Raw genomic sequence first — 14,694 nt, forward strand, 5'->3', positions numbered from 1 at the left:
ACAGGGCATCTTGAAACTTTTTTTCCTGCTATTTTATTTTCGCTCAAGAAAGCTTTTAGTCTAACTTCAATATTTTTACCAATAATAAAAAAAGATTGTGTGTGTTTGCTCTTAAGACTCGTTTGACCTACAAATACCAAATTTGATACAGGTACATTTTGGATTGTGGGAAGTGTACCTCGAAGAGTTTTTCTTTTTTTAAAAAAAAAAACTTCAATTAATTGAAAATTAAATTATTTTCTGCACGTTTCCAAAACCTTATCGCTTGAAAATTATTTTCCACAGTTTTAAAATTTTAAAAATTATCTTTTTAATAATTCCAATATATTTTAGTGCAAGGCATTTTTTTTTTTTTGAATTTTGAAAAAAAAAATTCTATTTTGAGCCTAATTGTTCAATTATATATCCCATATTGGTAGTAAAATTCAAATTGATTATATTATTATACCATAATTTTCTATTGTTAAAAGTGCAGAAAAAAGATTATATTTCATATCTATAGGAATATGCACATACAGTACCGTGCACATATAAGAAAATGCACATATAGTACCTCGAACGGAAAATGATAGATTAACCGAATAGCATTGGACATTTTTAATAACAATACGATATTATGAGATTTGACTATATTTTTAATGTTAATTAATTTAAGAACAAAATGAATATTATGCAGGAGAAAGTTAATTAAAATTAAACAAAGCAAGTATTTCCGGAGAATCAACTGATCACCAAAGGTGGTTAGAATATTTAATAAATAGGAAAAATAGAAATCAATAGAAATAAAATTGATACTCTGAGTTCTTCGTTCTCCATATAAATCCAATTTCTAAATGATTTTCTTCTACTTTTGCTGAAAATTACTGTGAAATATTCGAAGGATTCATGGAAGATACCGTAGAAATAAAGTAGTTACTTAATTTTTATTTGAATAATGTGTTGCCATTCCACATGCATAGAACTCAATTAGTAAATTACTGTACCCAAGGTGTATTTAGTAAACTAGTTGTAAAATGGTAAACCATTTTCTTTTTTCATCTTTAACTTTATTAGTATTGAAAAATTGAATTTGAAAATTGTATAAAGGTTTCTTATTACTTAAAAATTAAGTCAAAACTAAATTACTCACTTTTAATGGGCAATGGAAATTTAAATTTCCTGCCTCTATATTCCTATAAAAATATGTCTAATTTGCCACGACTTATGAAAAAATATCTTTTTACATGTTTCAGTAGTTATTTACTTTTTTTAAGAACCTATGGGATTTTACAACATAGCTGAATTAAACTTTCTCACTTTAAATAAAAAATAAAGTTATAAATGGTAGAAAAGATTTATCTGTTATAATAGTTTGTATGCAAGAATACGTGGTAACTTCAATCTTTGCTATAAATATGAAGCACTTATAATGCATAATAAAGCATAATGAATAATTTTATTAACAGTAAAATATGGAAATATAAGGTACCTTTCCATAAAAATTAGATGCAATTAATTGAATAGTATATATTCTAATAATAAAAACGCAAAATATACTTTCAAACTAGGCAACGTTGGATGTAAAATTACTATAAAATATGCTATGAAAATATATGAAAAAGTTATTTACTACAGATACTTTGAAGTTTAATTGAATGAACTCCAAATAAGATTGTGATTTTAATTGTTTTTTCCTATAAATATGAAATCACAGACAGACTAATATCACATCTGTATTTGAAGAAATTGTTTTATTCTTTTTTTTTACATTTTAAATACGAATTATATAAAAAGAATCCTTTGCAACCGTCAAGAAAATTAACTTTCAAATTTATGTCGGTGTGTTCTTCCACGCGTTTGACAACATATTAAGACGCCGGCGCCCTGGCATAAGAGTAGCGCGCCTTCACCGTGACCAGGGAGTCAGGGGCTCGAGTCAGGGTTCGGGCATGGTTATTCTTCATCTGTTCTATGTGTGAATGTACCCCCCTGTAAAAAGGGGTTGTGCAAGTGAATGTGATGCGTGAGTAGCTAAGATGCACTCTTGGCCCTAGTTGGCGCTACTAAAACAAGAGACGCTTCCTAGGCTAAAAATCGCTGACTTTGTCAACGAGCTTGCTCATGGCATGTGCCATTATAAACAAAAACAACAGCTTTGAAGTTTAATTGAATGAACCCCAAATAAGATTGTGATTTTAATTGCTTTTTCTTATAAATATGAAATCACAGGCAGACTAATGTCACATCTGTATTTGAAGAATACAATACAAATACCTTACTCCAATTAATATTAACAGAACATGTTTCTATTCAGCTTATTACAGAACACGATCCCTTTACGACTACAGGTTCAACTAAATCCACAAAACAGTTTTGGCTTTTATACACATTCTCGTTAGTCAATAGTGACAAAGTGGGCCATAACATATAGTCTTCCCTATATCAAAAACCTTTTATTTCGCAAACCCCAGCGTGGCAAACTTCTTGCCATTTCCCACCAAATATGAAGAAAAATAAATTATCCATGGGATAAATTATGATTATGAAACTTCTAAAAGAACAAAAGCGTAATATCACCACTGACTACGAATGACTTTAAATGCCTTCATTAGTGATAAAGACTTATATTATGAACTTCTTCAGCACACATTTTGGGTTAAATTCCCTTTTTTTCATATTTTTTCCCTTTTATATCTTGGATACTGCTTAAAACCGAGAGGAATTATCTAACCACAAACCTTATCTGATTAGTAAGCTCATTGTTGCACTTGTATTGAAATAATAATAATTATTATTATTTCATGTAATATCTAAAGACTTTTCATTAAATAATCATTATTTTCTTTTAAATTTGAGCAATACCTACAAATAAACAATGTACGTGTTATACTCCATTTAGAAATTTAGCAATACTAAAAAAGTGCAAAAACATCGAATGTTTCTAGCTGCGTCAGCTTCCTGTACGATTGCCTTTTTCTATGTGTGACGTGAAAAAAATTACGTCATTATGGCACTTTCTTTTTTAAAGTATCATTTTATATCGCAGTGATACATTACCTCTCATTTTAAAGTTCTCATTTTCATCAGGGCAAAGTTATAAACATTGTTTCAAGAACTTCAACGAAAAATCAAAGGAAAAATATTTTAATTATGGTTTACTTTTTCTCCTATGGCATGTATGTATTTCACTTATTATTAATACTTTTAATCAATGTTTTTACTCGAAATAATATTTTGGTACTTTAGATTGCAGCACCTTCATATTTAATCTTACTTGTTAAAATATATCTAATTTGTCACGAAATGTCACTTGCTCTCCACTCGTTCCAGCTTCAAAATTAAATAAAATTAAAATAAATATTTTGAAAATAATCATTTAAATTTAAATTTGAGCTCATGAGTACATAATCACAGGTACTTAATTTCCCTATTACTTCGGAATAAATGAACACAGTTCTTCTAAAACTTAAAAATAGTAATGGCATTTTTAATGGTAAATTCTGGATGTCTGTGGCGTATTCCTTTGATACTTAATTATATTTAAATATCAGTTTCATGATTCAAAGTAATTTTTTTTTTGTATTTTAATAGCAATTTTAAGAGGAAGGGACACTAGCTCTTTTTCTTCAGTATATTTATAGCATCTCACATACTCTCAAGAAACTTTTAATGAGACGGTTCTTTTGATTTTATATACTCGTTTATCATTTACTCTGTATGTGTAAACATAGATATGGGCTTGAATTGTTTGTGAGTGAAATATCAGGAATTTTAATACCCTTTTATTATGATTTCGGTAAACACTGAATTTATTGAAAATTCTAAAATCAACATATCATACTATTTTCAGAGACAGATGGTAAATGAAAAGAAATTGCAATAATTTCAACATTTTACAAATTTACAAACAAATTACATTGACATTTAAGATATTTTTATTCAAAATTGATGAACAAAATATTTAATATTGTGCACTTTATCTTAAAATTTCTAATTTAATTTTGCGCCCGCAATAAGGTGTTATAATTAAAAACAAAATACTTATTGTTCGATATTAATCGAAGATATATATAGAGCTAAACTGTCCTGAATATAAACACTACTCACTACTATTTCCTGAATTTATACTCATCTGTTTTTCAATAAATTAAATATACGTTTAGTAGGAAATGTATTTCTGCTACTTAATATTAAAGACATTTAAAATAAACTAAAGATAGGTAGAATTAAGCCTAAAACCATATTATTTTATTTTTTAATGAGAATTCAGTGGCATTATTGTACTATTACATAGAAACCTGAAATTAGTTATATTATATAGGTTTCAAAATAATTAAGAAGTTACTTGCTGTTCTTCTAAACTTAAATTGGTATAATATTTAAGTTTATATTTAAAAAAAAATTTAATTAGCCAAATATTTTTTCCACAATATTTATTTAATTAAATTTCCTGTTAAGATATATATATATTTAAAGCGATGATTGCTCATTTCAGAAATGAGGAAAACCGATCTGAAAAGAAAGAGAAAAACAAATTTTCCATATGGCAGCTGGTAAGATATTTGTAGTAGCTGAATTTTGGCATATATTCTATATGTATTTTGTTAATTATATAATTGTTTAAAATAATGTTTATAAAAATATTTTTACAAAAATTGATTTAATAAATTCCTTCATTCATTTGAGCAGGTTTGCAGACAACAAGTTTTAATAAAATACAAAATGACAATAAAGCAGTTGCAAAATAAGGGACATTGTGAAGCATGGAGATAATGAAAGATAATATTACAAATAGGACACAGAATCACCAATAAAAAACAAATTTGGAAAACTTAAAATAAGCTTACAAAAGAATTATCATCTTCTTTGTTTTCCTTAATTCAATTATAAAGAGCCACAGTAATCCCATTGCTTTACAACCACATATTTTATTGTAAAAGTAACTTTTCAAGTAAGCATGGCCTAGTTATAATGCTTACAAATTTTATCTTGAGACATTTTGATATGGGGTTAATATATGGGTTATTGAGCTAAACCATGAAAATAATGAAGCAATACGAGTTTGAGCAGATGTCCGTCTTTGGTAAATTAGAGATCTGTTAAAAACAAGTGTTAGTATAAATTTCTAATTTGAAAAGCTATTTAGAAAGAAAATTCTTTTTATAATTGAATTTGACCGAATTTCTATTATGAAAAGAGGACCCGTCCATGGGAAGTTAAAACAATTAAATAGAAATTTTATGAAACAGAAAATAGGAGCAATGATATATTGTTACAAATATATAATAACGCTTCTTTTCCTTGCTAACCATATCGCAGCAAAGAAAGATTTATGCAAGCATTCTTAACCCTATCTCTATTAGTAATTGAGATTTGCTAATCCTTCTGGAGAATTCCACGTGACATCATAGTCTGACTAAAAACATATAAACATAAGAGACAGAAGCGAATATGTTCTTTATTTAAAGTCACTAATTGTTAACGCTGAAAACTATGACTTTTTTCTGCTTAGTGGTTTGCTATCTGCTTCTGTTATCACTATCTACAAATACTGCTTTTTTCTACGAATCTTGGTTGTGTTTTGCTATTTGTTGGATAATAATAAAACCTAGCCAAGGCTGTGTTATTGGAAATAATCTTGGAATAATATGTCTTCTTCCGATATCCTACGAATTGGATTTCTTTCAATGTACAGCCATCAGGAGATTTTCCAAACAATATTTATATGAAGATCAAGACTAGATAAAAAAATAGGTTGCTCTTTTGTAAATTACATTTTATTTTAATTTTATAATGGGTGCACTTAAAATATTTCTTCTACTAACCGTATATATATATATATATATATATATATATATATATATATATATATATATATATATATAACCATTGTGTATGTCAAACTGTGTAAAACTTAAGAAGGTATGTGGCTTTTGTGCTATTATGAATTTGTATTTCCTTTAATATCTTTGACATATTTCAGCAAGTGTACCATCTCTTTGACGTAATTTGTTTTTTTTAAAAATGCCACCTATGATTGGCCCCCAATGCTGTTTCGACCCCATGTTCTAGTGTAAAAGCAATGGGTCTAGTCTATCCTTAAAGTTTGTTCAGTGATTTTAGAATTAGTCCATATATTGCTATCGAACAATGTTAGTTTTTATCCCTGAAAAGAGATATTGGATTATTTTCTTAATGGATGGCAAATGGATACTAGATCAATGATTCTCGAACTTGTCGAAATTGAAGGGTCAGGAAAAATATATAAATTATGACACTATTCCTTATCAAGAACTCTCGATTTCAGAGGGATCATCTCGATTGATATTGAGCGCTGTTCTACTGTGCTCTTATTTAATTAGCAATATTCTGCGTGCTAGTTTATTGTTAAGATCTACAAATGGTATTATTTGAGTACACCTCGTCTATTCTTTTTTTCCTATGCTTCATATTGCTATTGGAGTTAATATCATTTGCCATTACCCAGCCTGTTGTGTTAAATTCATTGTGCTTATTATCGCGCACCAAACAATATTACCGTAACAAAATTTGTGGTATTATCTTTTGGTATTTCATATATGATGTTATATGATGTCATATATCATATATGATGATACTTTATTTTTATATACTAATCCAGTGAAAGCCATTACTATTTTACTTATGGCTGGAATCTTTCCGCAGTCCGTTGACTATATGTCTGAGTAATTTCAAACCCAAACCCATATATATTTAAAACACAATTCAACCTGAGTTTTCTTCAAGGCAGAAGTGTGCAAGTTTTCTTTTCTTTTGTTAGATGTCATACAGGAATCTATGGCGATGAAGGCGCCGACTGGCTTGCCAAAGAAGCGACAAAACTAGTTAATTCCATTCCTATGAGCATTCCGAAATCTTATTTAAAGAATGTCTTTAAAGATAATGTTATATCTGAATGGAATACTTTATATCAAGCATCGACTAATGCGCAGCTCACTAAGGAATTTATTCCATCCATACAGAGATGCCTAAAGGCTAACTACTTTGAGTCAAATTTTAAGCTTATCCAGTTTCTGACTGAGCATGGAAACTTTAAAGCATATTTAAAACGATTCAATTTGTCGCCGACTGATAGGTGTTCGTGCTACAGTGGTGCAGTCCAGGATGTCAAGCATTTGATATTTGAATGTACCAAGTTTATTCCGGAAAGACGCAAACTCAGGAACTGCCTTCTAAAGAACAATATAGCTTGGCCTCCTCATTTATCTACCTTTGTACAGTGTAAATCATTCATTCCTTTGTACATATATTAACAGTATTTTTACCCGTATGATTTAAGCTTTACTTCAGTGTGTTTGCCTACATATATTTGCATATATACTTTTGTATTTGTATTTTGAATATTTTATTTCATCATGCTTCTTCAATTGTTTTATATCATTTACTGTATGTTTCTGTTACTATGTGAGCAATTTTGTTTCATTTTTGCTTTTGTTTGTGTATCTACTTGTTTTCCCCAATTTTTCTTTCTTCTTTTTATTGCATTTGTGCCTACGACCTTATATTTGAAATTTATTTAACTGTCAATTGCGTACTGACTTACATCTGTAAGCCTTGTGGTATACTTGTTGGCACACAAGGAGTTTATACATAGAGAACAAAAAAAACCCATATATATATATATATATATATATATATATATATATATATATATATATAGTGTTTTTTATGATTATTTTGTCGAAATTAATCGAGTGTCAATTCTGTAAAAGAATACCCAAATACGATACATTAACATACCTATAATTTCCATCAAAACAGCATTCCTGTTATAACTTTAATGCACAATCGCCTTAAAATTTTGCATTTTACCTCGAAGAACTTGCAACAAATAATTTCAATTTATTCTTTAACTGTAAACTTAGAAGACAGAGGTAGACTATTTACAAAAGAATTTTACGAATTTGTCGTTTCATTTATAGCATGATTTGCACGATTTTTAACAGCTATTTTTGGTCGTAAATTTTTCAAGTTACATAACCCCTGCGATAAATGTATCCAAAATTTAATTGTGTTCTGTTGATCAGTTTCTAATGCTACCTTTTCAATGATATTTAACTTTGAATTATTTTTGTAGTTTCGTTACAGTAAAAAATGTGACGTATATCTTATGATAATTGGATCATTTTCTGCTTTCATCAACGGAGCTGGATGGCCAATACTTGCCATTGTCTTCGGATCTATGACAGATACTTTTCTGACGAAATCAGCAAGCGAAGCACCAATATCAATTTCTCCAAACGGAACTTCAATATTTGGTGATGAAGGTAAAAATATTTTTTAATATTTCAACAATGCTGTAGCTTATCTATCTAGATTAATTAAATAATATGATTCTAAATATATATGAGCTAGAATTTTTATTTATTAATACATTTACTGCCAGATAGATGTTTGCTTTGTTAGATCCTCTGACACTATGACAAACGTGCAATTGATGTTCTTGGATATTACAATACGATCAAGCAGCACTGATAGTTAATGTTGTTAATTTTTGAACGCATTTTTATATTCCAATATGCGAGTATTTTGTATTTCGTTCTTTTATACAAGTTTTATACAACAGTAATTTTTTTTAGTGATACTTCAATCGATAAATGTGAAGAATTGTCAAGATATCAAAATGATTCTTAACTATGAGTCAACTGCTCTTAAAATAGTCAAAAAATACATTGAACTAAGAAAAAAAATTTGAGTAAAATGATTATGTTTTTTCATGAAATGTCGAGAAAAAGAGAATAAAAATTATTATTAAGGAAGAAAGAAATTTATTACAACAAGATTTTTAAAAAACTAACTGCTATTCTAAAACAATTCCTTTTAATATTGTTTTACTTTGACCTGCCTAGAAATAGAAACTACCTAGAAAATATTAAACTGCAACTCCTTTTAATAATTTAAAACTTCTTTTAATATTTCTTCACTCTATCGAGATTGTCCTACATGATTAGTTTTTTTTTTTTTTTGACAAATGATTTTTTTACTTAACATGTAATCAGTATTTTATAATATAAAATATTAAATTAATATTTTTAGAAAATGTGTTTCTTATGTGTTCCTAAATGTGCCTTATTATTCGATAGTGACAATCCCTATCTATGTTTAATACTGATACTACATATTAAATTTTTAACTTGTTGATTTTCAATCTCGTGATAACTCGTTGCTCTTGGAGTTGTCCAGAACGATTACGAATTATTCCATAGAATAGTAGTATGATTTAATGAAATTTATTTTTGGAATTTCTACAAAGTCCTGCAATTTTTCTTGACAGTCAGCGTTATAACAGCAATTATTGCTATTGAAACTGCCTAGAAAACATTAGAAACGAAATCAGTCATTAATCCAGATGTGTTGATTTTCATGAAATAGTGTGATTAATAAGGGATAAAGACGATCAACTCAGTAGAAATATTTTTTTCAAAAAATTGTAATAGCTTTATCTTTATTTCGATATGATATGCATATCGTGTATTGTATCTTGTAAAAGAGGTAAAGCTTTTGATGTAAAAGGTCCTGACATATATTAATAAGGTAGGACATCTTACATGAAAAGTGTTCCCCTTTTTACCTTTTCCTACAATCCACTACCAGAACCCTGTATTTATATCGAATAACTGAGACTTAGGTAAAATAGATAAACAATTACCTTGTCATTATTGGAAATTTGCCCGCTTCGTTTTTAAATAATTATTCACTTTGCTTTATATTTACAGCACTAATATTATACTTTTCCTTTTTAAGATATGCATCCCAATCAAACGAACGGAAATGTTACAAACGACAACTTCGAAGAGTCTATGAAAGCATTCTCTTTATATTATTTATATATTGGTATTGGTGTATTCTTTGCTTCGACAATCCAAGTGAGTCTTCTGCATTGTATCTTATATATCTTACACTATATCAAATCAAAATTACGTTTGCAAAAAATAAATCTTCAATACTTACATATTAAAAAGTGCATCCTTTTTTAACTTCACGTATAGAAAATGCACAAATAAAAAACACAGTATTTGTGAAAAAAAATTGATTTCGGAATTTGGACTGATCTACATATTTAGACCTTCTCGAGGCAGAAAGGCACGTTTTTAAAAGTATGTTTCTCCATCTGATAATTTAAAATTCACGCTACTCTAAAATGCTTTAAACTAGAAGGATGCAACTTGGCATGAGGTTTTGACGCCAAATTTGTAAATTTCTGTCAAATTTTGATAGAAACCTACAAATCTCAGGCTGACTTAGTGACAAGACAAGTGATCATCTCATGTGATTTGTATTTGTTTTGTTGGTTGTTTGTGGCATGCGCCTTACTGGACCTGCTGCGCACACACGATTAATTTGACTTATTAAGATTTTTTTTTTGTTACAAGGATGAATCTCACTGGCTGGATGCTCTAATGTAAGCGGACACGAAAACTGCAAAACGTTACGTGGAAAATGAAAAATATTTGGTACACTGACGTTACTAAAGTTACAAATACATCTACGTTTTACATATAAAATTACTGTATCAAAATTTGAATGAAATATAAAATAGTTGGCCATATGTTGATTTGTATTTTCACATATATGAAAAACCGGTAATTCAAACCCCTAGCAATTGAAATAAATGATACCCTGGATGTTAAAAAAACTGCACTTCTCTGTCAGTCTATGAATTTCAGTTGGTTGAATAAAAAGCATTCAAAAAGTATATTCAGTTTTTGTTTTTTTTTTAAATTTTTTATTTTTACTATATTATGCTACGAAGCACAAAACTCTCATGCTCAGGACTCAGAAAATAAAAATCAGAGCATTCAAGGCATTCAGGGATTTCTCCAGAGACCACTAATTTATGATCTGGATAGCAGAAAAAAATTTTATTATAGACATCTCACGTTATATATCATGTGACTTGGTTTTGTTTTATTGATGTTTTACTGGGCCTGCCACCTACATACGATTAATCTGACTTATTACATAAGGTATTTTTTTGTTACAAGAATGAGTGTATTATCCGTTTCCAAGCATGGTGCAGAAATTTCGAGAGTAAAATCCGACTTAGGAATTACTTTACTTAACATTTTTTGTGTGTGTCTTTTTGTCAGCATATTCGATTTATCTAACGATGGCCATTTAAAATACAAACAAATTCAATAATCATTTTTTATAAGAATATATAAAATTTGCAGCATTTATATAGTGATATAGTAAAGTGAATTTTATAATAATTCTTACAATTGTATTTTTTAATAAATTTGTTTGATTTTGATTTTTTTTTGAAGAAAGTAATAGATATTTTTATGATTTTATAATTATGCAAAAACTGACTGTAATAATAGAAATATTTGCTTATTTTAATATCAGTCTAAAACTCTTTGAAACATTGAATATCGAAGTCAAACGGGCTGTTAATGTTGTGATATCTAAGTTTTTAAATGTGCTACTGGCTCAAGTATTTTGTCTTGTATTTCGTGTATATCTCAAAATGGAATGATTTTAATATACTCAAACTAAATAAACATGCATAATATCGCAGTCATTTTTATCGCATTTTTTACTCTTTAGATAACATCATGGGTATTGGCTTGTGAAAGGCAAGTGTACACGATGAGACAACATTTTTTTCGCCAATTTTTGCGCCATGAAATTTCTTGGTTTGATAAGCATCAAAGTGGAGAGCTTACAACAAAACTAAACGAGTAAGAATTTTTCTCTTTCCATGGAATTGTATTACAATATATAATTTGCATTCTCGAATTTCGTTTTCAATATTAAAAAAAGTGGCAATATGTCATTATGCCTTCTATCATTATGTCTTTTTCTTATTTAAAACAATTTCGTGAGTGTTCGTGAAATATAAATTTTTAATATTTCTGACATAAAAAAAGGGAATTGTAACATTTGTAAAACGTAGTTTATTTCTTAAAATTTGCAGTTCAGAAAAATTTTATTGTTGACAATCATGGCGCTAATTTATTATTAATCAATCCATTTTCAAAAAAATTTGATAATCACACTTTTTTTTAAATTTATCTATTAATAGTTGCAATTCGTCCTTATTTTATAGAAACTTCAACAATTGCAATCATGGCATTAATTTATGACTCAACATCGATCTTGTTTTCAAATAAATTTGATAATCACACTTTTCATAATTTATATATTAAAAAATTCAAATCATCTCCATTTTAGAGAAATTTTAATAATCAAAATCATGGAGTTAATTTATTATTCCTCAATGGATTTTGTTTTCAAATAAATTTAATAAAAATACTTTTTCTAATTTATCTACGAGATACAATTAATGTTTATTTCAAAGGAATTTCAATAAGCACAATCTTGGCATTAATTTTTTGTTCATCAATCTATATTGTTTTTCAAGTAAATTTAATAAAAAAACTTTTAAATAACGTTTCTTATTAGTGCATTAAAAAAGTTTTTTTTTTTATTTTAAACATTTTCTATTTTTAAAACTCTAATTTTCATAAATTTTATAGAATCTTGTAATTAATTTTTTTCTCCAAATTTCCTACAATGAGATCATTTGCATATAATTATGTTTTAATTCAATTAATTGTTAGACTGATAATTAGATTAAATTAAATTAAATTTCGAAGCTCTAAAATTATTAACACAATCAGAAATAAATGAAAAATCTGTTTCAAAATTTTAAATTTTACAATATTTAAAAATAAACATATTTAAAAAAAATAAACTAAGGAATCATTATTATTTTCAAGTAAAAAACTTTTTTTCTAATTATCTGTTTTTAGTGACCTCGAGCGTGTAAGAGAAGGAATTGGGGATAAATTTAGTATGCTAATTCAGTATGCGTCTACATTTCTTGCTGGATTTATCGTGGGTTTCATCAAAGGATGGCAGCTTACATTAGTGATTATGTCCATGACGCCATTATTAACATTATCAAGTGCTTATGTCGGAAAGGTAATTTATATTTATTTCTTAAAATAATTTTACATTAATAACACAATTCATTGGTTCAATCCTTGTCTGCATGCCTTCAGGTGGAACTTTCCTTCAACAAGCAAATTTTTTTTTTATTTTTTCCAATTTAGATATCAATCTTATCCACTGAATATCATTAAGAATTTATAATATTGTTACACTGCGCATTAAGTCTCATGGTAAGAAAAATATTTTTAGCCGGCGTCCTGGACGTGAGCTGAGCGTCCCGGGTTCGAGACCTGGTTCTGGCATGGTTGTTCTTTACCCTGTGTTTTATCTGTGAGGTATGTGGAAGAGCCCTGCCCCCCACCCCTGTAAAAAGGGATTGTACAAGCGAGTGTGTGAGTGTCATCTTCATATAAGATAGAAGTCAAACTTCAGCCCTCGGGTGCTCAGGGACCTTTACTCTCAGAAGCTACTGCACAAACTCGGCTTAAATCATTGAATTTGTCAGGCGGACTTGTCTATGGCAAGTGCCAAACATAACGACAGTAACAATTGAAGAACAGTATTGACTACTGAATGGATGTCGAGTTAAGGAACTAAAACTTTGGTGACAAATTCAGCGACCATTAGGAAACTTCTATAGGCCGGCAAGAAAATTTTCGAAATAGAGCAAAGGCAAAGCTTAAATCAGTAGTGCATCAGCAGTGAGACGAAATGAGTTGAGCAATTTGGCGAGCTCAGGTGAGTTCCCAATGAGTGTTAGAGTTGCTGAATGGCGATTTTCTGTTAGTGTGCTCCGCTTTACAACAAGTGATGTTCTTGTAAACGCTTCGTATGTTTTTTGCTACTATGTTTTCATATAGAATACAGCGGTTGTTACGAGGACTGGTGGAATTTCCACTCATTGGAATTTTTTTCCATGACTATATATTGACTTACTGATTCATCACAACATGTCGGTTCCCATAGGAAATTTTTCTTCAAAAAATAATTTTTGTGGTATTTTAATTTTTAAATTATAAATTTCAATTTAAACATGTCAATTTTCAATTTATTCTAAAAAGACTAAAATTTTTCTACAAGCTACAAATCCTGATATATCTTTTAAAAAGGGAAATAACTGGAAGAACTTTGATAATTGCTTTGCTTAAGAAGTACTGAAATGTGTTGAAATTGTAAAAAAATTCCATATTAGGTGATACACTATTTTAAGAATTCTGTAAACTCTGTAAAGAAATTAAAGGGTTGAATGTGAATACAAAAAAGTATTATTTTGAGGAAATTCACTTGCAAAAATCAGTAAAACATCACTCATACAACTGAACTAAATATTTTTATATTGAATTTCTTTTACTGCAAACTGTCAATATGAAACGACAAATGCTTATAAAATTATTTTAGTGTGTATTGAATTTTTATTTAAATACAAATATTGCCTATGTACTGTTCTTTAACTAATAATTTGCTGCATTTGTTTAAATTACATTAATCAAATTTTTTTCTTTCAACTAAGGGAACAAATATTCTTATATTTTTTTATTATTATTTCAACAGTTTTCATGAAATTATTATAAAAAATTGTAACAAAACTTTTTGAAAATTTATCTGACAGTCTTTTCTAGAAACATTTTTTAAAACGTTATTTAAAAAAGTGTATGAAAACATTTATTTAGGTCATTGATTTTTACAAATATTATCTTTAAACCGCATATTTATTGTTCATAATAAATTTATTTTAAATTATATTTTTTGTAATTTGTGTATTTATAAAAGAACTAT

The 14,694-nt window shown here is 28.3% G+C and overlaps 1 protein-coding gene across 1 annotated transcript in view; it reads left to right on the forward strand.

Annotated features, from left to right (window-relative positions):
- Positions 1 to 3,030: 3,030 nt before the first annotated feature.
- LOC129969409 (ATP-dependent translocase ABCB1-like) overlaps positions 3,031 to 14,694 on the forward strand; it is a 69,330-nt gene continuing 57,666 nt past the window's right edge. Inside the window, exons 1-6 of the mRNA XM_056083973.1 lie at positions 3,031 to 3,155; positions 4,475 to 4,532; positions 8,096 to 8,285; positions 9,763 to 9,884; positions 11,569 to 11,702; positions 12,777 to 12,948. Of these exons, the coding sequence (XP_055939948.1) occupies positions 3,130 to 3,155; positions 4,475 to 4,532; positions 8,096 to 8,285; positions 9,763 to 9,884; positions 11,569 to 11,702; positions 12,777 to 12,948 (702 nt within the window). The 5' untranslated portion in view covers positions 3,031 to 3,129. The remainder of the gene's footprint in view (positions 3,156 to 4,474; positions 4,533 to 8,095; positions 8,286 to 9,762; positions 9,885 to 11,568; positions 11,703 to 12,776; positions 12,949 to 14,694) is intronic.

This window comes from Argiope bruennichi, chromosome 5, assembly GCF_947563725.1.
Source record: "Argiope bruennichi chromosome 5, qqArgBrue1.1, whole genome shotgun sequence".
NCBI lineage: Eukaryota > Metazoa > Arthropoda > Arachnida > Araneae > Araneidae > Argiope > Argiope bruennichi.